General features: G+C 34.5%; 3 protein-coding genes and 1 non-coding gene across 7 annotated transcripts; 1 reads left to right on the top strand and 3 right to left on the bottom strand.

The window, feature by feature from the left end:
- Window positions 1-180: 180 nt before the first annotated feature.
- Window positions 181-11,306, top strand: LOC100819210 (serine/threonine-protein kinase BSK7). 4 transcript variants are annotated; one of them, XM_006584652.4, is made up of 12 exons: window positions 181-264; window positions 466-532; window positions 950-1,041; window positions 1,124-1,347; window positions 2,904-3,039; window positions 3,366-3,499; window positions 4,114-4,219; window positions 4,833-4,918; window positions 5,131-5,319; window positions 7,405-7,557; window positions 9,209-9,322; window positions 10,655-11,306. In XM_006584652.4, the coding sequence occupies exons 3-12, from the start codon at window positions 957-959 to the stop codon at window positions 10,895-10,897; spliced, it is 1,470 nt and encodes a 489-aa protein (XP_006584715.1). In that variant the 5' UTR covers window positions 181-264; window positions 466-532; window positions 950-956; the 3' UTR covers window positions 10,898-11,306. The 4 variants fall into 4 exon arrangements, 3 of the variants coding, with proteins under 3 accessions (XP_006584715.1, XP_006584716.1, XP_006584717.1); XM_006584653.4 differs by having other exon boundaries at window positions 190-264; window positions 474-532; XR_001389384.1 differs by lacking the exons at window positions 181-264; window positions 466-532; window positions 10,655-11,306 and adding an exon at window positions 8,929-9,024 and having other exon boundaries at window positions 939-1,041.
- Window positions 11,307-12,226: 920 nt separating this feature from the next.
- TRNAC-GCA (transfer RNA cysteine (anticodon GCA)) lies at window positions 12,227-12,298 on the bottom strand. The gene has a single exon. It is a non-coding gene; the product is annotated as a tRNA-Cys (tRNA).
- Window positions 12,299-12,474: 176 nt separating this feature from the next.
- On the bottom strand, window positions 12,475-14,764 carry TUBB1 (tubulin beta-1). The gene is made up of 3 exons (NM_001358288.1): window positions 14,242-14,764; window positions 13,462-13,731; window positions 12,475-13,389 (listed from the first exon to the last, which is right to left on the bottom strand). Exons 1-3 carry the CDS (start codon window positions 14,633-14,635, stop codon window positions 12,716-12,718), a joined length of 1,338 nt encoding a protein of 445 aa, NP_001345217.1. The 5' UTR covers window positions 14,636-14,764; the 3' UTR covers window positions 12,475-12,715.
- A 2,027-nt stretch (window positions 14,765-16,791) lies between these two features.
- LOC100811211 (glutamate--cysteine ligase, chloroplastic) lies at window positions 16,792-25,432 on the bottom strand. Its single transcript, XM_014778388.2, has 16 exons — window positions 25,278-25,432; window positions 24,899-25,196; window positions 24,462-24,612; window positions 24,262-24,369; window positions 23,914-24,006; window positions 22,344-22,427; window positions 22,124-22,192; window positions 21,963-22,033; window positions 21,809-21,877; window positions 20,369-20,462; window positions 20,129-20,218; window positions 19,945-20,025; window positions 19,486-19,578; window positions 18,817-18,897; window positions 18,673-18,742; window positions 16,792-17,087 (listed from the first exon to the last, which is right to left on the bottom strand). Exons 2-16 carry the CDS (start codon window positions 25,186-25,188, stop codon window positions 16,999-17,001), a joined length of 1,533 nt encoding a protein of 510 aa, XP_014633874.2. The 5' UTR covers window positions 25,189-25,196; window positions 25,278-25,432; the 3' UTR covers window positions 16,792-16,998.
- Window positions 25,433-26,170: the final 738 nt, after the last annotated feature.

A 26,170-nucleotide genomic window follows, 5' to 3' on the forward strand; every position in this document is an offset into this window, starting at 1 on the left:
TCAAGGCAGATAACCCTGATAAAAGAAAAAATATTACTACTACTTGATTTACGCAATGATTTTAACCTTTACGAAGTTCAGTTTTTGACTTCCATTTTTTATTCCTTTATTAATGAGAGGTTATTTATTATACTGAATAAAAATAATATTAAAATTCACAGTATATATAAGTTGTGAAAGATCAGAACTAGCAAGGAAAGTCCTTTCGCTTTCCTGTCTTTCATTGTTTTGTTTTAACTGTTTCGAATCCCTGCGCTTGCTTAGGTGCTTCGTCAATGCTTCTTATCGCTTTTCTTCTTCAATTACTCTTCATGCTTCTTTCTGATCCTTGATTTTGGCACAAAAACTTACCTTGCTTCATTGCTTGGTGCCTTAATTTCGTCTTCTTCTAATGCATTTTTATTTGTTCTACACAAATAAATGTTTTGGAGTTCATTTTTGGTTGATTTGGTTGCTTTGTATTAGCAATTCAGGGAGGAACCGTTGAAGTGGATTGACCCAGTACTGCTTTCAATTTGCTGCTGAAGGAAAGGTTTGGTTTTTTAGCTGTATATGCTGCATATTCGGGTCTTGTTATGCTTGTTTTTTTTATAATTTCTGTATAGGGTGGTTTCTATCGTTTGTTTTATTGTTATCTACTATTGGGTTCAAGTTCAACCTACATGGTCCCAGGTGACATTCAATTGTGAATTCTTGATGAGCTCCGTATAGAACCTGCTTGTTGTGGGGCTTTTGTTTTCTTGATGTAAAAGGGTTTTTGAATATTAAAAAAAAATCCAATTTTGGTTAGTGAAGGCCTACCAAACTTGTTTTAATGTAATTCTGTGAGTGACGGGGTTTGTAGTGTGTGCAGTTGAAGGTGGTGATAGGTTGAGAGGTTAAGCAAAAAGGGGCTTTTGGGTAAATTTGATAGTTTTTTGACTAACTGGAATTTGCCAATGATTTATAGGGTTGGGATGGGTTGTGACTTTTCCAAGTACACAGTGTGCTGCACGGGTACGGAGCAAGATGGTCCGGCTGCTGAGGCTCAGGTTGATGGTGGTAAGTGTTTGAATGTGCCTATATTTCTGTTCTTGCTGCTCTGAGAGTGATTGCTCTTTCTGTGTTTATATTTCTTGTTCAGGAAACGAAGACAATGTTGTTGAGGGCGTTGACTTGCCGCGGTTTCATGAATTCACAATTGAACAGCTTAGGAGGGCTACATCCGGATTTGCCATTGAAAATATAGTTTCTGAACATGGAGAAAAGGCTCCAAATGTGGTCTATAAAGGGAAACTTGATAATCAGATGCGAATTGCTGTCAAACGGTTCAACAGAAATGCTTGGCCTGAAGCGCAACCATTTTTGGTAAGCATGCATCAGTTTACGTGGTGCCAACACTATGTAGATTTGCTATTTTAAATGTTCATTATGAGTATCAGTTTTCTTGTATGTTTATGCTTTTTATAGTGTTGTGATTTCCAGTTGGTTTTACCAAACTTTTTGTCGCTTTTAACGGCAGAATCAATTATTATTTTGTTTCGTGATCTGTCTGTTAATTTTTTTTTTTTTTGTTTTTACCACACTCTTTCCTGCTAAAGACATGAATCCGATGGGGGTTGGGGGAATGGCTGAATCATTTATTAGTTTGTTTTATACATGTGTGTCTGTTGTTTTTGTGCATTTGTGTTTCTTTATCTAGGATAAATAATTATAGTATAGTCCAATTCAAATATGTTTTGCACTGTGTAGATTTGTTATTTTTTTATGTTTGTGGCTTTCTTGTATGTTTATGCTTTTTATAATGTTGCGATCTCCAGTTGGTTTTACTGAACTTTTGTCGCTTTTAACAGCTGAATCAATTATTATTTTGTTTTGTGCATGTGTGTCTGTTAATATTTTTTTTGTCGGTTTTACCTCACTCTTTTCCGGCTAAAGACAGATCCTATGGGGTTTGAGGCAACAGCTGAATCATTTATTAGTTTGCTTTAAACACGTGTGTTTGTTTTTTTTCTTGCATTGGCATTTCTTTATCTTGGATAATAATGAATAATTATAATGCGGTCCAATTCAAATGTGTTTTACATGGTTTAATTGCTGTCGAATGTGGTCCAATTCAGCCTGGCCAGATGTCCAGCAGTTTTTGGGGGGCTTGAAGTATTCTTCATTTTAATTATGTTGCAATCTCTAATTGGTTTAACCATACTTCTTTTTGTTTTTAATGGCTGAATTAATTACTATTTTATTTTGTGCATGTGTGTTTTTTCTGCTGGTTTTACCTCACTCGTCTGGCTGAGGACACACAGAAATCTTATGGGGATGGTTGGAACAATTGGGTCAATTATTAGTTTGTTTTATTCACATGTGTATGTTGTTTTCGCACATGTTTATTTCTTTATCTAAGATGGTCCAACTCAAGCCTGTTTTACATGGTTTAATGCCTCCTAACTCATGCATGACCTAATGACATATGTGTTTCTTGTTTCTATAGAATATTTTCTATTGTTGTGCAACATTTTCATACTTAATAGATATTTTATATGTAATGTGCTACATCTATCAATATAATTAACTTGTGCTGAAAATTTTGGTGTGCGATTTATGTTTAGTTTCACTTGCCAATGACAGTTGGCTCAATTAATATTTAATAGTATTGAACAGTGTTGAGAAAAAGGTCTTGGCTTTGTTTCCTGATTCGGATCCTTCATTTGTAAGTTGCATTTGGAGTTAAAGCTTCAAACATCTTGGTGATGGATTTGTTGCTTTAAGGATTTTCCTTTTTGCATGTAGTGCCAGTTGAATATTATCCACTATTTTCACAATTTTTTTCCATGTGGTTAGTGATATAGTTTTCTTCATTCACTTATACATGCTGTTCAATATTCATTATTAGCTTGTTAAAGAAACTTCTTTCCTTCCTTCAGGAGGAGGCTAGGGCTGTTGGTCAGCTAAGGAACCAAAGATTGATAAATCTGCTTGGATGTTGTTGTGAAGGTGAAGAAAGGTTACTTGTTGCAGAATATATGCCCAATGATACTTTGGCAAAGCATTTATTCCATTGTAAGTGCATAACTGACAATTAATTCAGTTTGCCAGCATTAGCTTTGCCATTTACTTGTTTGTATTTTTAAATCAAACTCTTATCTAACCAGTGACTGAGCACAATCTTGAGTTATTAGGAAAGTCCCTTTGTCAGATGATTCTTTTAAATCTGTTTGCCAAGGAGTTTATTATGAAGGAAATTCATTGTCAATGCTCTCTTGTATTCATTTTATTTTACTTAGTGAACTGTAGCTGTGATTTTTTGTTGCCCCTACTTCTTGCTCTCATTCTCTTAAATATGGTTTGGTGACTTTCTTATAACAACTTTTTACACAATTATTTAGGGGAAACTCAGCCCATGAGATGGGCAATGCGAATGAGAGTTGCTCTGTGCCTTGCCCAAGCTCTAGAGTACTGTACCAGCAAAGGACGTGCTCTATATCATGATCTGAATGCTTACAGAGTTCTTTATGATGATGTAAGTTTATTTTCTTCATCTGTGACATGACCTTATTATTCAAGGTTAAGGAATTGTTGGATGATGCTCATCTGCATGTTAATTGTCTTTTATTCTTATGAAGTGGTATCCAGCACACAATCTAATGGGTGTAATCCTGGAAAGCTTTATTACAGTCAATAAAAATGATATTTTATTCAATTGAATTGCTTAAAAAAAATAATTAATATCATTTAATATTGACAATTCACTTCCCTTAACAAGTCAACAAGTTAATACTTATTTTGTCATGTCTTCAAATTTTCATACTTCATACTCTGAATTAAGTTAAAATATTGATTTACAATAGTTGGATAGACAGCCAAGATACACTGTACGTATATAAATATACTGTTTTTGTAGAATTTGAAATGATATCAGAATCTTAAGAGTACCAAGATATAGAGTTGACCATTGTTCAATATTTCATTGCCTTAGCGGGTAAAGACTAGGATGGATGTAAGTAGCTATTTACTTGATTAAGAGGCTATGAAAGGGCACTGATACTGTGGAAGAAACTGCTATAAATTAGTGCTTTCTTAGCCTAAATAGTATGTGTGACTGTCCTTTTTCTTTTTTTCCTCCTTATTATTCAGGAATACAATCCTAGACTTTCATGCTTCGGTCTGATGAAAAATAGTAGAGATGGGAAAAGTTACAGTACAAATTTGGCATTCACTCCACCTGAATATCTGAGGACAGGTACCCCCTCACAAGATATATTTTTCATCACAAAATCATGTTACTCAATCTTCTATGCCTGTGCTTGGAGATCAAACTTTAGTACTGATGCTTATTAAGAATTTTCAGATATGATAATTGATTTTTCTTCTCTCATAACGGTTGTTTCTGTTACTCTATTTTCATAAAGTTTTTGTCAACTTAAAAGGGTATTAAGCTGTGAAAGTGTGAAACTGTTTAGTCATACCAGGTCTTCTGCAAAATTTGTTCTTAGATCGATTTTATTCTTTCATTGTTTCTCTTTATAAACTTTTCATCCAATGGTTGACTTATTGTTGGAGATTTATCTTCACATTGATGTTGGTGATATTTGACCATGTTTGGGTGGAGCTATTAGTGCCATTGTCATAATTTATCTTATTATTATAAACAGGTTGATATAATCTACTGCCATTTCAAACTTAATGTGATTGGAGTGGATAATATAATTCCCATCTCTCCCAAATAGAAAAAACAATAGTTTATATGACGTGATGGCTTAATTATGTTACTTATTTTATATCCTATAATCTCATACCATAATTATAAGTATATGATGGCATTGCGTCTGCCCTCCTTTTCCCTGGCCATGCAGGCAGAGTTACTCCAGAGAGTGTAACTTATAGCTTTGGAACCCTTTTGCTTGACCTCCTCAGTGGCAAGCATATTCCTCCAAGCCGTGTAAGTTTCTTTACTTAATAAAAAGTTATGCAAACCACTCTTACTGTGCCCTGCCCTATAATGTTGTCTATCTTAGTCTAATTGAGTTCTTCCTTTTGATCAATTTCTTCTTCTGATTGTTCTAGCTAAAATCAAGTAAGAAGTCCCTGTAAAAAACAATTCCCCAAAATAATCACTTTCAAAACATACACTTACCTTCATAATTTGTGCAGGCCCTTGACCTAATTAGAGACAAGAACCTTCAAATGCTATCAGACTCTTGCTTAGAAGGAGAGCTTACAAATGATGATGGGACTGAATTAGTGCGTCTAGCCTCACGATGTTTGCAATCTGAACCACGAGAGCGTCCTAATCCAAAGTCACTGGTTGCTGCTCTAATACCTCTACAGAAGGATTCTGAGGTTAGCTGGTTTGAAAGTGGTTCAGCATAATTTACTGTCTGAGACACAAGGATAGCTGGACTTTAATACTTTTAACTGAAGATAAGCTATAGCAGAATGCTTGAAGAGCTGTACATAAATAATTTAGCTTTTACTGCTGTTTCTTGCTTTCTTTGTTCAATGTCATTATAAAAAGTTCATATACAAGGATAGCATATAGTTCATATGCAAGGATAACATTAGAAGAATGCTTGAAGACTAGTTTATATTTGCAAGGCATATCTGTCTTAGTAATCAAATCTTGATTCAAATTCTGTATTGTTAACCTAATTGTTGAATTTTGAATTATAAATCACATTGAATCATAGGATTCAGAAATCTGATGAAAAAAATAGCTTGAAATATTTCACATAAATGTAGTGCTTAATAATTTTAAATGAGACATTGGAAAACATCTTAACTATAATCTCTCGAAAACAAAATTCCTAGACATCATTAAGTATATGAAGCCTTTATTAAAGAGGTATGGAAAAAAGAGCAATGGAACAATTTCAAGAACCCAGAATAGAAAATAGAGTAAAAGAGTGATTTTATTTCTTGACTCAATATAATAGAACAGTGAGAGAGATTTCTTTTCCAAGGATCTCCCGTTCACAAAGGATTTCCCCTTTAATGGATTATGGAGCTAATGCCTAAATCTCAATTGATACAATATAAACTGCCCCTTCCATCCTTATTCTCCCCTACTTATCTAGTTAATCCCCTTTATCTAACTGATTCCCTATGACTATCTGTCTCTAATTTATTTTCCCTTCCAACCTTACAACGCAACTCACCCTAAAATTCAACCTTGACCTCAAGGTTGAAATCTGAAAGCTAGAAAATATAAGAAATGTTCCTCTAGGCATTATTGTGGCTGCAGGACAATAAACAACTTTAATGATAGCAGTTGAGTAATCATTTATGTTTTTATGGCCATTTAGACCTATGCTGCTGCAGGAACCAAAAGATAATGATATAGTTGAATGACCTATAACTTCCAAGTCATCCTGGATGCCATTCCAAATAAAGTGCATAAAATAAAGTGAGTGATGCTGTAAAGCTCCAGTTTCAGAAGCATGAAAATATAGTAGTGGAATAACCAAATAGTATGCAATCTATAGTACTCCTTTAGTTCCTTTTTATTTAACTAGGTTTAATCGGTGCACATTGTGTAGGTGCCATAAGCTTCTAAATCTAATGATTACACCAATAAAAAAAGAGCAGTTTGAAATTCATGAGAATGTAAAAAGATGAGTTTCTCAACATAGAGTTACACAATTGAATGATGGATGTGGAACTCAAAAGGACAATCAGCCAGGAATGAAAATGATCACAACTTGCTGATGTAGCAATCAAATATAGTAAAATTGCTAACATGTGTCTCAACTTAGAGTGACATAAAGATGGATGTGGAACTAAGCAAATTGTTGATGTGAGAATCAAACAGATATGGATGTCTCAACAAAGGAATGGAGAAAAAAACTAACTAAAACTGATGTAACCCAGTGCCAGAGGATCCTTGCTTTGCATAAGTATGGGGGAGGTTCATTATACACAGCTTTTCTTTGCATATGCAAAGAGGTTATTTCTGAATTTGAACCCATGACCAACTGTCACCAAGGCGCAATTTTATTGTTTTGCCAGGACTCGGCCTCCTACAAAGGAATGTAGAATGATCACAAATTGGTGATATGACAATCAAATAGAGTGAAATTGCAAACTTTATCTTGGCATTTTGTGCTTCAAATTTTATAATTTGTAAATGGATAAATAAATATGACTATATGAGGTTAATTAACTTTCTAATTTCATTGTTGAGAACTGGTGAAAGAAATGTAAATAAGAAAAATAATAACGAATTGCCAAGTCATGTGATTTTTATTGGTGATACAAAATTGTTCCATTCATCCATTTATTGTGATTCATCACATGATATTAATCTTTAGCTAGTTGAGTTGTATTGAACTGAGATCTGAATGGTGAATCTTAAGATTCTAACCCTTGGACCATATTTTTGTTTGGTGGAATTAATTATTGATGTTTTTTATATTTATTCTTTTGTAGGTTCCTTCTAATGTGTTGATGGGTATCCCAGATGGTACAGCTGGTTTTCCCCTTTCACCTCTTGGAGAAGCTTGTCTACGAATGGATCTGACTGCCCTGCATGAGGTGATGGAGAAAATTGGGTATAAAGATGACGAGGGTGCAGCAACTGAGGTTTGTTTTTTATGTCCTAATTGTAGAACCTGTGATAAATCATTTAAAGCCATTGGTTGTTTATTATTCATTTTTGTTCAATTTTTTGATCGTGTCTTGATTGTGAATATCGAGGATTATTCATGACCACAAAGTATTTTGCCAAACTCAAAAAAGTTTTATCAAATTGCTATGCTTGCGGTTATATTCCATGGTAGTGAATGTTGTGCTTTAAAGAAACAAGAGAAAAATATAAAAGTAACAAAAATGAGAATGTTGAAATGGATGCATGGCTTCATGAGAAAGGATAAGTCTTAGAATGTGGTTTTTAGTTCTAACTCAACCATGCAAAACTGGCTTGTAAGGGGAGGGTTGTCCTCCACTTATATACACTACTTTGACCCTATCACTAATGGATGGGGTACAAAACCACCACCCTTGAGGCTACAATTAAGGCAGCCCCAAAAGAGGCAACAACTAAGGCAAGCTAGGGAGGCCTAATTAAGGTGGCTTTCGAAGCCTCCCTCTCATGCCTAGGACTTCCCGCTTAGAGTGTGGCAAATGCCGGTGGCCAAACAATGGATCTAGAATAGGCTCTAATACCATCTTAGAATGTATTTTGCCAAACTCAAGAAAGTTTTATCAAATTGCTATACGTGCGGTTATATTCAATGGTATTGAATGTTGGGCTTTAAAGAAACAAGAGAAAAATATAAAACAAAAATGAGAATGTTGAAATGGATGCGCAACTACATGAGAAAGGATAAGTCTTAGAATGTGGGTTTTGGGCCTAACTCAACCTTTCAAAATCAGTTTGTAAGTTGAGGTTGTCTTCCACTTATATAAGTTATTTTGGTATTATCACTAATCGATGTGGGACTAAACCACCACCACCCTTAAGGCTGAAATTAAGGCAGCTCCCATAGAGGCCACAACTAAGGCAGGCTAGAGGGACCACAATTAAGGTGGCTTTCTAGCAATAAGATACAATACGAGGAGATATTAATGTGACACCAATTGAAAAAAAAGATGACAAGCTTCATTAAAGCGGCTGACATGTGCAAAGAAGACTATTGGAAGCACCAATGAGGAGAATAGATTGCACTTTTTTAGTCCTGTAAAAAGGGCAAGGAAACCAAGACGAACATTAGAGGGAATTGTTAGGAGGGATCTTATGGTGAATAATATCTTTAAGAATTTGATCTTTTATCGAATCCAATGGTGTTATGCTATTCATGTAGCCAATCTCACCTAGTGAGATAAGGCTTTTGTGGTTTATCTTGATTGTGGAGTAAATGAAAGGTCATGTTTGACCCTGGAATAATTCATTGTTTCTCTTGTTATTCATTTTTGGTATTAGGAATTTATTGGGTCCTTTGTTTGACTCTTTAGTAGTTTAGTCTTAGTGGAGGAATGGGAAGGGAATATTCTATGCTATACTTGGTCTGACATATCAGACAACATAAGAAGAGTCAGTGCTACATCATGGTAATAATTAAGTTTTTCACTTATAAACTTTACTTTTTTGTTTCCATAATAGTTTACAATATGTTGGTCTAATCTTGAATCTTCTATGTCTTTTCACATTTGTATCATATTGACCTGTTTTTCCATGTAGACTGGCTGAATGGATTGTTCCCTGATTTCTTTATTTCGTTTTCCTATCAAGCAGCTTTCATTCCAAATGTGGACGAACCAGATGCAGGAAACATTGAACTCAAAGAAGAAAGGGGACGCTGCTTTTCGGCACAAGGATTTTAAAACTGCAATTGATAGCTATACGATGGTCAGTAATTTTCTTGGCACTTGGTTAATTGAAGAGTGACTCAGTTGCACTTTTGGTCCTCCTATTTTCTCAATTTCATGAATTTTGTTCCTCTCACTTTTTTGGGGTGAATTTGATCCCTACTATTTTAATTGTGTTTTTGGTCCCATCTATTAACTTAATATCCAATATTTAACGAAAATATTGGCGTTGCAGTGCAGTAGAGTGTCACGTCAACATGATTGTGCTGATGTGGCAGTGCATTAGAATGTCATCTACATTTCTTTTAAATATTGAATGTTGAGTTAACATATGGACCAAAATTGTACAATTAAAAAGTGGCGGGATCAAATTTGCAAAAAATGGGGGATGGAATTCGCAAAATTGAGAAAGAAAGGGGACTAAAAGTGCAATTAAGTCTTGATGAATATACAAAATTACTTGCGCTCTCTCCTGGCTTGGCGGATTTGATAACAGGACTGGATCTGTTTGAGATGTTGAATTCATAAGGCTAAAATATGTTTTCGATCCCTAATAAATATCCAAATTTTGTGTTTGCTCCTTGATAAGTTTTTTCTTTGCATTGAGTCCCTAATAAAACAACTTTTTTTTATCTTTGATGTTTTTTTAATTCTTGATAAATTAACGAATTTTGTGTTTTCTTTTTGATGAAAAAAATCATTTGTTATTAGTCTTTTTCGAATGGACTAATAACAAAAGAAAAAAAAATATCAGGTAGAAAACACAAAATTTGTTAATTTATAGGGACTAAAAAAGAGTGCTAAGGACTAAAAACAATTTTTTTGTTTAATTAGGGAGCAAGAACAAAGAAAAACTTTATTAAGGACAAAACATAAACTTCAGATATTTATTAGGATCACAAACAAACATATTTTAGCCAATTCATTATATAAGATGGTAATTTTCCTTTCTGAACAAGGAAAGAAAGTGATACAATTCAAATATTGAAAAGTTAAAAGCTATGTTTTATAACCTTGCAGACTAGATTGGTATACAAAATAAAGACATGCAGTTTTTTTTTTTCGGTAAATGTTAGTTTGTTAGTTTTGTTAAAAATGTTAGTTGGGGGATCATGCATGATTTTACTTTTACAAACTCTATCTGTAACTCATTATAGACTTTTGAATCCACAACCTCTCCCTCTTCCCTTCACCATTTTCAACCACTGGATCCATCTTATATCTCCTAATAAAGACATGTTGTGAATAGTCTTGAAATATATTTTCATTATATAATGAGTTTCATTTATGAATAACCTATGTTCAAAATATATCATAGATTTTGGATCTGTTACGATTTGTGTGCCACTGATGATTTCGTTGTGTAACACAGTTCATTGATGTTGGAACCATGGTTTCTCCAACGATTTATGCACGTCGTAGTCTATGTTATCTGATGAGCAATATGCCCGATGAAGCACTTAATGATGCGATGCAAGCACAAGTAATATCCCCCGTTTGGTACATTGCGTTTTATTTACAAGCTGTTGCTCTTTTAGCACTGGGCAAGGAGAATGATGCCCAGGTGCCACTTAAAGAGGGTTCTTCGCTTGAAAATAAAAAGAACACAAATTAGTTGAGTTCGTTGACCAAACCTTGCTTTCTTTTTCCTGAAGATAACTTACATAGAACATGTGCTGGTTTCTCAATGTTGCAAGGGGCTCCAGTTCCTTATCGGACAAATTGTATTGCATGGAATAGAGTGGTTTATTATACTTGTGCATGACTGGTTCATTGGTTGCCTAGAAGCATTCTTTTGCACAGACTAGAGTCACCATAAGTTATACAGTATGTATTTGCACTAGGGTTCTCTTTTTGTTGTTTAGTCAGCTATGTTAGCATAAAGGTCATGGGAAGGATTTGAGAAACTTTTGGGAGAGAGTTGTGTATGTAAAGGTTCACTTGTCAGTGTATGTCAGCATTTGTTGGGTAAACAGCAGATGTTGTTGTTGTGCTTGTAATTTAATGTACAGAACAATTGCTTATGGTTACTGCGTCGACATGAAATAGGTTGTTTTTGTATTTTGTATTGATATTGGTTTTGCATCTAATAAATTCTTTTAATCTTTTCCGTGCTATAATCTCTCCATGCTGAGTTTGCCTGATAAAAACGCATGTCTTCAATTGTAATAATCTTCAATTGTAAAAAACAAAAATATAAAATTTAATTTAATAAATAAGTAATTTTAAAATCAATTAAAAAAATTATATAATATAATATTTATATTTTATAATATTTTAAATTAAAAAAAACAAAAAAGAGAGAGAAAGTTTCAAATAGTGCATATTAGAAATTAAATTACATAGTGTAGATTGAGAAAAAATAGAAAAGAGAAGGTGTGTTTATGAAAAAAAAATTATATTTCGTACCATTGAGCTTTTCCGTTAATTAAAATATGTCATCTTTATATCGTCCTGTGTGGAACTATGCCCCAAGACATCATAATTCATAATGCATGTTTCCTCTATTACTTTTTATAAGACATGATATTTCCTACTTTATTTGTTCCTAATCAACACTTAGGATAGATAACAGTCCAAGCTTCATAGTCTGAAATAAATATCTAAAAATAAAGTTATAACTAAAAAAGAGTCCAAATAGGTGACCTCTTGATTTGCAATCAAATGCTCTACCACTAAACGATAAACCCATTTGATATTTTAATCATCGATAATATACTAGATTTGCAAGCCAGAAACAAAATTCATTTTTGAGAAGAAGCCTATTGTTCCAGGGGAAGTTGTGCGTAAGGCCATGATGGAAAGCAGTTGCAAACGTTCAAGCTTGTTTATGAGGAATCTAGGATCCACTGCTGAGCTATGTATGAACCCATTTGATGTTTTAAAATCAATAATATTCTATTTAATGAAAATGTTACTTTGGAAAAGAAAAAAATTAATACAAAGGGCCCAACCGGGTTCGAACCGGTGACCTCTTGATCTGCAGTCAAATGCTCTACCACTGAGCTATGGACCCAAGTTACTGTCAGAGGCAGATTTTAACAAATAGATAGTAATTGTTCAATTGTTTATTGTGAAAATCTACATATATGAAAAGGTTGGACTGGCAATGATGTAAATTTCCATTTAAATAATAATTAATTTTGGGGTTTTAAATAATTTACTTGTTAATTTAGTATGAATTTGAAACTATTAAAGAGAATAGTTAAAATTTTTGTATATGATTAATTTTCCACTAATTACATCAATCATTGACATGGACAAGAGAAGACATAAAAGGTGCAAAACAAAAGTCATAAAGTAGCATTAACAAACAAAACCCACAACAAGCAAATAAGAAAGAAAGAAAATCCGTAAAAATTTGACTTGAGGCCACCACACCTTGCAAGATAGACATATATAACACACCGTATGGCATATACAAAGGGTTTTCTCATGCAGCCATGGCTTCGTCCTCGTCCTCGTCCTCGTGGTCATCGACGGCGGTGGCATCTTGATACTGTTGATACTCGGCCACCAAGTCATTCATGTTGCTCTCAGCCTCAGTAAACTCCATCTCATCCATTCCCTCGCCAGTGTACCAATGCAAGAAGGCCTTTCTCTTGAACATGACCGTGAACTGCTCGGAGACGCGGCGAAACATCTCCTGAATGGAGGTGGAGTTCCCCATGAAGGTGGAGGACATGGACAAACCCGTGGGAGGGATGTCGCAGACGCTGGACTTGACGTTGTTCGGGATCCACTCCACGAAGTAGGAGGAGTTCTTGTTCTGTACGTTGATCATCTGCTGGTCCACTTCCTTGGTGCTCATCTTGCCGCGGAACATGGCGGACGCCGTCAGGTACCTGCCGTGGCGGGGATCGGCGGCGCACATCATGTTCCGGGCGTCCCACATTTGCTGGGTGAGTTCCGGGATTGTGAGGGACCGATACTGCTGGGAGCCGCGGGATGTGAGGGGCGCGAAGCCGACCATGAAGAAGTGGAGGCGAGGGAAGGGGATGAGGTTCACGGCGAGTTTGCGGAGGTCGGAGTTCAGCTGCCCTGGGAAGCGGAGACAGCACGTTACTCCGCTCATTGTTGTTGAGATCAAGTGGTTCAGATCACCAACTGCAATTGTTAAAGCACACACACATTACTCCCTCCCTCTATAATGAATCATGTGGGCTTGAGAATACTTACAACTTGGATTTGTGAGCTTGAGTGTTCGGAAACAGATATCGTAGAGTGCCTCATTATCGAGGACCATGCATTCATCCGCATTCTCAACTAGTTGATGAACAGAGAGAGTGGCATTGTAGGGTTCAACCACAGTGTCAGAGACCTTCGGGGACGGGAACACTGAGAAAGTCAACATCATCCTATCCGGATACTCTTCTCTGATCTTTGAGATAAGCAAGGTACCCATTCCAGACCCAGTTCCACCTCCCAGTGAGTGACAAATTTGGAACCCTGTTGATCATCAAACAAACAATTCTCATATGCATAACTTAGATGTACTTCTATTTCTTTATTATTTTCCTATTAGAATTAGAGTTTCTTCTCAGTAATTCACACAATAACATATGCTACTAGGTAAAACTCTAATTTTGATTGAGGATCAGAACAAAAAAGTATTTAAGGGACTGTAAAAAGGACAAATCTATGATACAATTCTTTAGGTGATTTTCATGTTGCCCTTCAATCAGAACTACTGAACTAGAGTATTATTATAGTTGCCTTACAACAAAACACATGTTACTAAGATGAAACTTTTATTTTAGTAAAAGAACAACATGAAATGAAGTTAAGGTACTACATATATATTTTGTTACAAAAAAGGTGAAACTACTACTCTCTAATTAAAGAATAAGATGAAAAGTAGTTGGTTAACTGCATCTAAATTTATGAATTTACTAAGAACTTGAATTAACTAACTTTAAAAAAGAGAGAGAGAAGAATTAACTAAGCAAGTAGTAGTACCCTGCAAGCAGTCACAATTCTCAGCTTCTTTTCGAACAACATCAAGAACTGAATCAATAAGCTCAGCTCCCTCAGTGTAATGCCCTTTAGCCCAGTTGTTACCAGCTCCATTTTGGCCGAACACGAAGTTATCGGGTCTGAATATTTTTCCAAAAGGACCAGAACGCAAGCTATCCATGGTCCCTGGTTCAAGGTCCATAAGCACAGCTCGAGGAACATACCGTCCCCCACTTGCTTCATTGTAGTACACGTTAACCCTCTCAAGTTGAAGATGAAAGTTACCTACGTAATTTCCAGTGGCATCAATCCCATGTTCATCACACATCACCTCCCAAAACTTGCCTCCAATTTGGTTTCCACATTGACCAGCTTGAACATGAAGGATTTCTCTCATTTTGAAGATAATTCAATCCAGAAATTGTAGTACAAGTTGAGAAGGGAAGAAGAAGAAGGGGTGGCCCTTTTATGCAAAAGGGTGATAAGGTTGAGAAAAATGGTACTTGCCTTTCTTTGTGTCAAGTGGAAAATAAAAATGAATAGAAGTTCAATTAATAGGTTCATGTGGGTTTGATGGGAAGGGGCTATGTCTTACTCCAAGTAGTGTAATGAGCTGGACGTGGAAAGTGACAAGAAGTTGCATGATTGTTCTCATGGCCTTGTGGCCTTATGTATCTGAATTATCAGTTCTTCCTACCACTTGATATCCCATCTGTCAATACTATCTCCAATTGTCCATTTCCCCGTTTGCTCACCATGCTTCTCTCCACAATGATTGATTTGACAACTATTTTTCACCTCCTTTACTATACACGGTGTTAACGTTCTAGGTTTGTGACAGAGTAGTGGATAAGTATATTAGATAAAGTTAAACTAAGTTTAATGGTCTCCAAAAATTATTAGTTAGTCCCAGATTGTTTATAATTTTGACCAATTTTTATGTGACATTAATTGAGTTTTTAATTTATGATAAAAATTAATAACTCTTTGACTGCATATCGTATAGAGATTAGTCAGATTATAATGATTGATAAAAAATATGTATGCCCATAGTTATATAAGTCCCTATTGAGCATGTTGAAAGTGTATCCTTCTCAAGACAACTATTTTCATGCCACTAAAGCAAGAGTTAGGTAATGGTGTGGGAATCCCTGGTCTTCCTTAAAAAACTAATTAAAAAACCGCAACATTGCCCAATTAACTGGCATTTATTCGTGGAATATCTGAAACTGCTGGAAAGATTGTTTGCCCTTATTTTTTCAAAAGAGAAATTATGAATGAGAATCTTAAGCGATATCATTATTTTTCATTTTTTTTAGCATAAGCGATAACATAATTTGAAGAATTAACATTTTGTTGTCGTGTGTTTTAATGCGCAAGTTCAATAATAAAAATGATTAAATAAAAGTATACGTATTTGATATGTTAAAAATCTATCAAGTCTTTAATACCTTTAATCATTTGAGATGAGTAATACGTGCTATTTGTATTCCACAGTTTAAAAAACCCTTGGTAATATTTTCGGATAAATTGATCGGCAATTTAATGAAACAAAAGAAAAAATATGTGAAATAAAAAATTGTTATCATTTCATACAGCTAACATCCAGAAAAGTCAAAAGATATAAGGTTGCTCATTCAACCAATATCTGGTGGTTGCATTATCTAGTGACACCGACATACTTAGTGTGATTTTAGATTGAATTATTTCTAAAAATATTCTAATAATCAATTATAGACTTAATCAATTTTTGATTAATTATGTAAAATAATCTTTATGTTTTAATAGGTATTTTTAAAAATAATTATTCTGTTAAAATGATCTAAAATATTTATTTTTTTATAATGAAATTTAAAAATATTACTAAACTAGAGAACATGAATATAAATAATTTTGAGAATAAAAAAATGAATATAAATAGTTTTTGCATCAAAGTGAATTATAATCTCCAAAAATAAATCAAACTCAAATCACACTAGCAAGTGAACAGAGGTTTAAGGAGGTAGATAATGCTCTTGAATATATGGTTTTCAAGTCATTGGAGGAAATAAGGTAGCCCATCAATTCAAATTTAATAGAATCAGGCTTCTGACGACAGATAGAATGTTCTATCCACAGCAATCACCCACCTCTCTACCTAGTCCCCTCATTCTCCAACTAGCTGTACTTTAAGACATTCACGTCCACTACCAAGGTACATTTCAGAAGCTCACGAGGGTATTACGTATTCTGTCCCATGCTAAACTATTGTTCACGATAGATGTTTTGATTTGGAAGTAATAACTACTTGCGCATGAGCAATAAATAAAGCTGACTTGTAATCACTTGTTAGAACAAATAAGGTTAACATTTTGGTTGGTTAAGATATATCTTTCAAAATGGAGCATAGATTAGTGAAAAATTGAACAATACCGAAAAATAGTAATAGTAGTACAAAAAGAATTTTAAAAAATGGTGACTGAATGAGTCCGAGTCTAGAAATAAAGAAAAAACAGTGTTTATTCAAGCAGCATTTGTGCCTACCACAAACATTTAATCTATTGACACTCTTGCTAAAATGATTATGGTGATGGATTTTCAAATTTGTGACACATTGAATGTCAGCTTTTGATCAGATCATGTTTTCCAGTAAAGGTATATGAGAAGCCTCAAGGCAAAAATTACATATATCTAAATGAAGCTCAAATGAGAGACAACCAGGACTATAACCAAAGGATTACACAATTAATCTTCCACTGACATTTGAAAGATAATACAGCTTTAATACAGCAATTCCTCATACACGTGATCTACGGATTGCTCCCACTTTCCATGATACAATTCCAAAAGCCTCTCGGCTGGAGTGACACCTGCCACAACAAAGACCATTAATCAAAAACAAAAAAACAGAGAGAACCTTTCATGCAAAGCATGATGAAGGCAGCAGCATAAATGAGAGCATGGCATAGTAAAAAATAAAAAAAAATCCATTTCAAGATGTTTAGGTATAAAACTCGGGTCTCAAGAAAAAACAATCGAAAATTTGGCATAAAATTGCACAAGTTTTAATAGCCCAATTCTAGATGACAATGTAAAAATAGCTAAATTAACATATTGACATTTGCTTTGGTAGGTTAAGATGAGTCAGGGTAAAAAAACATGTTCAGAATAAACTCATTCTAATTTCCTTCGAAGATGATGGAAGTGGATTTATTTAGATCAATGTCTTATGCATAACAATTGTCTCAAACCATATTTGGATAATGGTTTTAATTACGATCTTTAAACTTTCAGCCTATGTTTTAATAAACAGAAAATGCTATCCAAGAATACAGGAACTTAATATAGAAAGGCCCTCAAGAACATATTTTAGTCCACGTATACGTAATCATTTTCAAATTAGTCCCCGTAGTTGTCATTATAACATGGTGAGATTGATATGGTGTTGCTGTGAAGTTATGGGAACAAAATTGAAAAAAAGTGACATAAAAGGATAACAATTATAATATAGCAAACTTCAGTCCCTAAATGTGACACTCACTTTTAATTTGATCCCTATATTATACTATATCTCCAATAGACATGTTAAAACGACAATAGACATATCAAGACCAAAATTTAAAAAATTGTGCATATAAGGACTAAACTGAAAAACTTCTCTTTTGTATAGGGGTTGAATTGAAAAGAGTCAGAGAGATCAAACATAGATTTTAACATAAAAGATAAAGGACCAAAAGATAATTTGGACTAGTAAATCAACTACAAAATCTCCATATAATCAATGTCAATATTATTTATACAATTACAAACTAAAATTAATTAACAAGTCAAAGTTCAAATGTTAAAAAAATTCTTCACAGTAAGGAAAGGGAGAACCTACTTTTATTTTTTATATATACAATAGAATAAAGTTCGGATTTTGATAGAATTCATCTAATTCTTCTTTGTATTATAATACTTTAGTAGATTTCACTTATTTTATAATATAATATTTTTAATTTAGTTTAGTTTTAATTTTGATTTATAGGATTTTCCATTAAAAAAAGGAGTCTCTATGTCGCAATACAAAGGACCTCGTTTCAAAAACAGAAGATTTCAAGTAGTTTCATTTCAATAAGATGCAGAGACAAGAGAATTTTGTATGTTCGAAAATCGATAAGACTCTTCTTTAATGTGTCTGCTTCTATAATCACTAAAACAGCTAGTGTACCCAACCCCAAATAATAGGAGCAAAGACTTTAACTAGACCGTAAGAATGTTCAATTAGAGAGCAGAACATTTGTTTAGTGCATTGAAGACAATCTATTGCGAAAGTAAAGTCCAAGGGGATAACAATTATGAATGTTTGAATCTAACTGATGAGTAAGGGAATGAAACGAAGTAGGGCACAGGAAGCATGGAAAGGTTGTGGGAGATGCATCATTAATGAGAGTATATGACCAATAAATCCATTACCTGTTCTAACCACCTCGGCAACCTCATTCAAAAATCCTGATTCCTTGAAGCCTCTTCTTTCCAAGCCATCCTGTGGATGCACACCTGAATGCCCTAAGCAACATTAAAAAAAACAGCAACAACAAAAATAATGACACCTTTTACCTTTGCCAACTTTAGAACATCTTCAGCAACATGCTTCAGCAAACCGTCTCGGAATGGTGTCTTCAAACCAGTTACAGGAACCTGCCATAGACTAGTGGTTAGTAACTTAGTATAGACATCTAGCATGAATAATGACCGTTGCTGAAATATAAACTATCAAATAGTAAAATATCAACTTCTGAACCCTGGGGTTATGAGATATATCAATCCTCAAGAAGAAATAAGAAAGTCTCTAGGCTTAAATCCCAGTACGTGTATATATAATTGCAGCTTCATTTGTGAGTGCGTGTGTGAGAGAGAGAGAGGGACTTAAAACAGAGAATGAATACTTTCTCTTCCAGGCTCCAGAGTGATATTTAGCCCCCTCTAAAATTCAAGAACTTAATAATAGAACATGTAAAAACTTAAACAGCTCCCTTTTATCCTTCTTTTAGGTTTGCACCTAACTTAAATACGCTGACAAGAATTTAAGGCCACTTTGATCAAATGATCAAGACAAGATTTCAGTCCTCACTTATCCCCTTCTTCTAATTATATTTCACCACAAGGTAGCAACCTTGTGCTTAGTCCATGCTTCCAGCCCAAAGCAATTTTACAGGGGAGGGGACTTCATGCATTTGGGTTGGATAATAGCAATAGAAATGAAAATAGTGTTATTAAGGGCTCTACCTTATTCCTTAGCATTTGTCTTTCTTCTGGAGTCCAATCAGCTGTCATATCCAAAACACTTTGTAGAGAAACTTCATCGTACAATAACCCTACCTGACACAATCAAGAAAACTACAATTAGCTTATGTTACTAAATCGAAGCAGTTCATATGTTAAGTGAAGAGCATGCAAGCAAAGATAAATAGTTTGAATGACACAAATACATAACAAAAAACTTCCAAAAAAATATTATTCAAAACAATATTCCTTTTGCTTTTTAAGACAACAAACATTAGATTGTTGCACAGATAGCACCTCCATGAATAAGCTAAATGCTAAGTGACTATCCCAACTCTGACATGTCAGTGTTTATACTCTACGAAACCATTTTGATGTTGACAAATAATACAGTGAACAATCCAAATGTCAGAGGCTAAGTGACCACAAACATCGTGCACAAGTAGTAAAAAGGTCACTCACCCAAAATGCTGGTAAAGCACATAACCTTCTCCAAGGCCCTCCATCAGCACCTCTCATCTCCAAATATCTCTTCAGCCTGACCTGAAAAGAATAATGTAACACAAGTTACACAACAAGGAAAGTGCTGCAAATCTATTGCAAAGCAACAGATACCAGTTAAATTGTGAAACCAATAGAAACTAACCTCAGGAAATATAGTTGTCAAGTGATTTTCCCAATCATTGAGAGTTGGTAATTCACCAGGAATACAAGGAAGTCTTCCAGCCAAGAAGTCCTGCAATAAAAAAAAATAATCAATTCTCTACATTGAACAAATCAAGACTACGTGTATACTATGGTCAAGCAAAGTAAGTTTCACAATAAAGAATGTCGGGGCTACAATAGATAGCCTTAAATTACAAGAATATTAAAGATAGATGGGAACCCTGAAGGTCTTTCCAGTACAGTCGATATATCTGTGTTTCCGATAGACAAAATACATAGGAACATCAAGTGCATAATCAACATACTGCTGAAACCTGCAATCAGAAAGTTAGAAGAAAAAAAGTGAAAAAAAAAAAAACCAAGTCATTGCATGAAATATAATTGATAAAATTGTAAAAAAAATAAAAGAAAGGGATTCATCATGTAAGATGACACAGTACAATAACTATCTTTATTTCAATTAAACTATTGCAGAAAATAATGCATCATCTGAATTTTAACTTCACAAGAATGCCACTTACTAAAGATAAATACAACATTTTTAGAAGTAATAGTAGTTAATGCACTTAGGAAATAGTATGTTTGTGTATCACAAGATAAAATGCATTCATTGTTTATGGGTATTACTGTATTAGTGTCTAGGATGTTTCACTCAATTAGTACTAGCCTGGGAAATAGTCTCCATAAGGTCTATCAAAGAGTCTTTATATATAGATGATATGCAGAAACTGTGTTCTACGTTTTCTTGAATATTAAAGCATTATCACTCTCTAAATTCTCTAAAATATTTTGTTCTTCCTTTAAATCTAAATCTACCCCTCTAAATTCAACAAACATCAGTGAAACAACAAATTATATTCTTATATTTACCGAGTTCTTTCTCCATATTCTTTAGTCTCCATGAAGTCTTCATGGGTAGTTCTTTTTATTCAAAATAAAATATCAAGTAGTGTTTGAAAATCTCCATTTAGGTACATCATTCAGTTTATTAACACCTAGAATTTCAAATTTAAAGTTCAAACCATGAGTTAAAGAGGTCATAGAAGAAAATCATAATAAACAAATAAAAGACAAACATGGAGACTTCAAAAAACAAGGAATAAGTTGGATGGTGTAATTATAATGGTATTATGGTACAACCGTATAGGGCACTTCAGAGATAAAAATGTGCAAAATTCATATTATCATACATAAGTAGAACAGAGGTCCACAATTTCGTCAAACCCAAACCCTCCCTTTTTCTTTTTCTTTTTTTTATCGGCAAATGTTAGTTGTTAATTGTTAGTTTTTTGTTAGTGGGGAAAGTCGAACCAGCAACCTCTCCCCCCCTCCCCCTTCTCCCTTCACCACCTCCCTTAATATCTGGTCAAAAGTAGGTTTAGGGAAATTGGCAAATAAATATCCAAACTCTTCATATCTTGATTGCATTGGGATCTTAAATGTCAAAAGTTCAAATACCCTAGCCATTCAATGAGTATATTTCCGAATACATTTATTTTGGATAGTCAATATGAAGGATAACAGAATCGACAAAAGGATGAAAAGTTTTACTTTTAATGCCTTCTTTTAAATTCACACGAAAACAGTGAAGCCTAGCATCAGAAGGCTTAGAAACAATAGTTTCAGTCTTAATTATTCATAATTCAGAAAAATCTCTTACCCAAAAGAGTCATCAAAAACAAAAGGCAGCATGCCTGTGCGATCCTTGTCAGTATCAGTCCAAATATGGCTGTTCCAAGCATATGAAAAGTGGATAAGGCACCTTAACAATGCAAAGTGTGAAAGGAAATAACTGCGTGAGAGCTTCCATGTACCTTCTCATACTGAAAAAACCATTTGGCTTTCCCTCTTTAAAGGGTGAATTTGCAAAAAGAGCCGTTGCTATCTGTCATAAAGATAACATTGATTACATCACACAGCACTGAACAAATTCCCTAATAAAAACAATTGAAAAGAAATTGTTAACATTTCTTACTGGCTGCAAAGCAAGACCTGCACGAAATTTCCTGATCATGTCAGCTTCAGAACTAAAGTCCAGATTGACCTATAAAAGTAAGATAAATATATTACTATCCAGTATGAGAGCTGATTATAATATTGTGTCAAAAAGATACTCTTTTCACCATGTTCAAATTACAATAGCTTTGTTAAAAATTAGCTTGCAAATCATGAATCATCACACTCACACATCTCACCTGTACAGTGCATGTCCTGAACATCATGTCAAGCCCAAGAGAGCCAACTTTAGGCATGTAATTCCTCATAATGTCGTATCTTCCCTGTGCAACAACACATAGTCAGAAAGCAGGTAATTGCACCACTAAAGGTCAAGAAAGAACTGTCATAGTTCAGTTACTACAAAGAATAGGACCTGCTGACAGAACTCCCCAGGCATAACTTGCTACATACATAGCTTAATAAAAAAGAAAAAGGAAAAAAAAAACCACAGACAGAGACCATTGATAGAACATTGAAATACTAATGGTTTAAAACTAAGTCTAATACGTAAACATAAGTATGTACACCAATAGCAATAGAAAAGGCAGAATTTTGTAATTTTCAGTCGAAAGCAACTATAGTATACTAAGCAGATAAAGATGGCACATTTAATGCATTTCACACAATGTGACTTTGCATAGAGGAAAAAGTTTGTACTAGTAAAAATTGCAAAATCCACCAACCCATTGACTCCTTAAAAGCTACCTAAAAGAAGGATATATGTTCATTCAATAACAAATTAAGCTACCAATCCTTGTGGAGAATTCGTAAGACCAAATATCAGTACTTTACACTAGTAATATCCAAATTCGACAAAAGTTTGAAATAATCTCTAGTCATTATAGTTAATAATGTAATTCATTGCAGATGGCAGTCCATGGCAAAAAAACAAAAATCCACCATACGATATGGCAGATTGCATTGTGGGCAAACAGCTGAAACATGCAGATAAATTAAAATCCCATAGCAACACTAATGAGAAAGATAAAAGTCACACAACTAAAAATGTCCTAGAAGTGAGAAGGGGGGAAAACAGATCAATAAAAACAGAAAAAAGGAGAAAAAAAAGTGGCAAAAAATGAAGAAAAAACAATAGAAACGGAAAAAAGGAGAAAAAAATGGTGACAAAAACTGAAATAAATAAAAGAAGAAAAAACAAGAGGCGAGGAGAAAAAAGATGGCGACAAGAACTGAAAAAAAACAAGAAAAATAGATTAGAGATGAAAGAAGAGATTTAATTATTTGGTTGCCATAGTTTGGGTCGCTAGAGTTGGAACTGCCAGCCGGTGGTGGAGGGGGAAGATGAGCTTCAATCAGCCCAGAGAGAATGGGAAAAGATTACACGTAGAAGAGTGAAGAAAGGTTTTAAAAACCTTATTTGAGACTCTACAAAAATATTTAATTAATAAAAAAGAAGTCCACATCCGACATGGCAGCCACAAAACATGAAATGACAGAAAGCGCCGCAAAGCAGGAGGCATCAAAACTGCCTCACTATTCCTTTAAGCCCCACCTTAACTGCCATTTAATGACTTTGATGGTTAGTGAATAGGTATGGCTGCGAAATTTGACAGCTATCTAATCCTGAAATCAGGAAACCCGCCAAATTCATGAAAAGTAACGGATGGTGTCCTCCTTTCAAAGGATTGGCCAAGTTTAAACTGATGCAGTCAGAGAGCGACATTTGAGCAAGATTTTCAAGCTGAGATATCAGCAAGTGTTCAGCAGTTCAAGATCTTGAAAGACGAGAAGAGAGAAAAAAACTACCTTTGGCATTATAGGTATGTCTTTGATTCCCCACTTTGGCTGGAAACCAATCCCCAAAAATCCAATTCCCATTTCCTCGGCAACAGCTTTAACCTATAAACATGAGTATATCAAAATAATTACCGTTTTGAAGGAAATAAGGTCACTTGTCAGATAACAGACTCATCAAACACAACAAACTAGTACTAAATTTAGCTATCTATTACGTCTAACATTCAAAGATAAGTTCAATTAAATGGCAATACCTGCAATGATGATACATATTTATCCGTAGAAAATATGATTGCATAAAAATTCCAAATCACTCTAATGGCAAAAAAAAAGTTAATGTATCAGCGAAACAAGTACCTGATAAAGGTGCAAATTAACTTCAGCACAAGTCTGATGCAAGGTTTCAAGAGGAGCTCCACTAAGTTCAAACTGACCACCAGGCTCCAATGATATGCTCTGCTTCCCCTGGTTCACATAATGACAACAAAACATGCAATTTTAACAAATGAATCTGGAAGAAAATATTAGACATCTTGTTGATGCAAATGTTAGCCTACCTGTTTGAGTCCAATAATTTTGTCACCTTCCATTACTTTATCCCAGTCAAATCTCTCAGCAATGCCATTCAGCAATTCTGCTATTTGGTCATACTTCATAGGACGCAAGGTTCCAAACTCAAAACCAAACTTCTCATGTTCAGTACCTATTCTGCAAGACCGACCACACGAATAAATTAAGCAATTAAGAGATAGTTCAAGGATTCGATCCCTCCTGTTAACAAAAACTAATGAAGTAACAATTAACATTTGCCATTAAAGAGAGAGAGGGAGAGAGAGAGTTGGAATCTTGAAGATTCAAGAAACCTAACCAGGGAAAAAGGTCATGCAAACAGAAACGGCATAGAAAAGAAAAGCACGTTAAAACAATGATGATTACAAGGAATAATAAAAATGAAAAATAGGAAGAAACATAAAAAAAAGAAAAGAAAAAGGACCTCCATTTATCCTTGGGCTTGCAACCAGAGGCAAGATAATCGACAAGATCCTGCTTGGTGAGAGGGTCAGTGGCAACTAGAGCGTCTTCGGTGGGAGGGCTGGCAGCAAGAATCACTCTACTGCCACGTGCACCACCAAGAATCCTCTGCGGAGGAGCCTTCTTAGTAGCAGAGTAACACAAACTATTATTATTGCCAACGCAGGTTTTCGTTTGTCGTATTAAGTTGTGGCGCGTATAGGTCGTCGTCGTCGTCGTCGTCGTCGTCGCACTTCGCGAAAAGACAACCATGCCGCTTGCTGGTTTAAAACGCCGAGAAACGTTAGAAATTGACGAAGCGCGAAGTGTGATTGGGACATAGGATAGGAGAGAGAATTCACCTTAGGGTTGAGGAAGGAAAGAAGAAAAAACAGAGTGAGGGTCTTTTTCTCCTTCGCTCCTGCTCTGCTCGGACACACCCACCTTGGTTTGCTATTAGAATGAATACTACTAGATTACGACGACTCACCATTACGCAATTTCTCCTTTTATACTATTATTCTGTTAAATTATTAATTAATCAAATAAATCCTGCTGTTAATTACTATTGAACTCTAAGTCTGATTAGTATTGTAATCGGTTCAAAGGATCCAAATCTATAAATATATCTTCGAGTTCTAATAAAGGATCAAAAGCTTGGTTAAAAAAAATTAGGCAAAAGTACTTTATATGATACTAGTTAAGAGATTTAAAATATAAATGTTTTTATTAGTCTATTATTTTATTTTTTATATTAAATATTTTTCATTTTAGTTTCTTAATCAATACTTTTAGGATAATAATTAGCAAAACTAAAAAAATATTAATAATATGATAATATATCTTGAGCTCATCATACCACCCGTCACTTATCTTTTTCAATTTAAAATATTGGTTAAAAAATTAAAAAATATATATATATCTTTATTAGAATATGTAAAATTACATGGTTGATGAGATTTTTACATTTAACCAATATTATAAGGAGAATGATTATCCACACTTTGTTAATTTTGATTTTATTTGACAAGGTTGTAGAGGGCGGGAATTGTGAACTAAGAGGTTGAGGGTGGTTCTTTTTTGGCAAATGAGTGATGAGCCTAAATTTAGACAAGAAAGCACCGCCCCTATGAGTGGATTATTATTATACAGTCATAAAGTTGATTCTATGATTCCAAATTCTTATAAGTGAGCTAAAGGGTCACGAGGCTTCAGCATGGTATAATGATGGGATAATAAAGTAGTGAAGCACAAT

The sequence above is a fragment of the Glycine max genome, chromosome 8 (assembly GCF_000004515.6).
Source record: "Glycine max cultivar Williams 82 chromosome 8, Glycine_max_v4.0, whole genome shotgun sequence".
Classification (NCBI taxonomy): Eukaryota; Viridiplantae; Streptophyta; class Magnoliopsida; order Fabales; family Fabaceae; genus Glycine; species Glycine max.

Bases quoted from the DNA above. Each gene is read 5' to 3' on its own strand.
- LOC100819210 (XM_006584654.4), top strand. From the start codon at position 939: ATGATTTATAGGGTTGGGATGGGTTGTGACTTTTCCAAGTACACAGTG. The intron at 3,500-4,113 runs GTAAGTTTATTT...CTTATTATTCAG, and splicing joins ACAGAGTTCTTTATGATGAT to GAATACAATCCTAGACTTTC. The intron at 4,919-5,130 runs GTAAGTTTCTTT...TAATTTGTGCAG, and splicing joins AGCATATTCCTCCAAGCCGT to GCCCTTGACCTAATTAGAGA.
- TUBB1 (NM_001358288.1), bottom strand. From the start codon at position 14,635: ATGAGAGAAATCCTTCATGTTCAAGCTGGTCAATGTGGAAACCAAATT. The intron at 13,732-14,241 runs GTACTACTACTT...GATGATCAACAG, and splicing joins GAATTGTGACTGCTTGCAGG to GGTTCCAAATTTGTCACTCA. The intron at 13,390-13,461 runs GTAAGTATTCTC...TAACAATTGCAG, and splicing joins CAAGCTCACAAATCCAAGTT to TTGGTGATCTGAACCACTTG.
- LOC100811211 (XM_014778388.2), bottom strand. From the start codon at position 25,188: ATGGTTGTCTTTTCGCGAAGTGCGACGACGACGACGACGACGACGACG. The intron at 24,370-24,461 runs GTAGGCTAACAT...TATGTGAACCAG, and splicing joins AAATTATTGGACTCAAACAG to GGGAAGCAGAGCATATCATT. The intron at 20,463-21,808 runs GTAAGAGATTTT...TTCTGATTGCAG, and splicing joins GTTTTTGATGACTCTTTTGG to GTTTCAGCAGTATGTTGATT.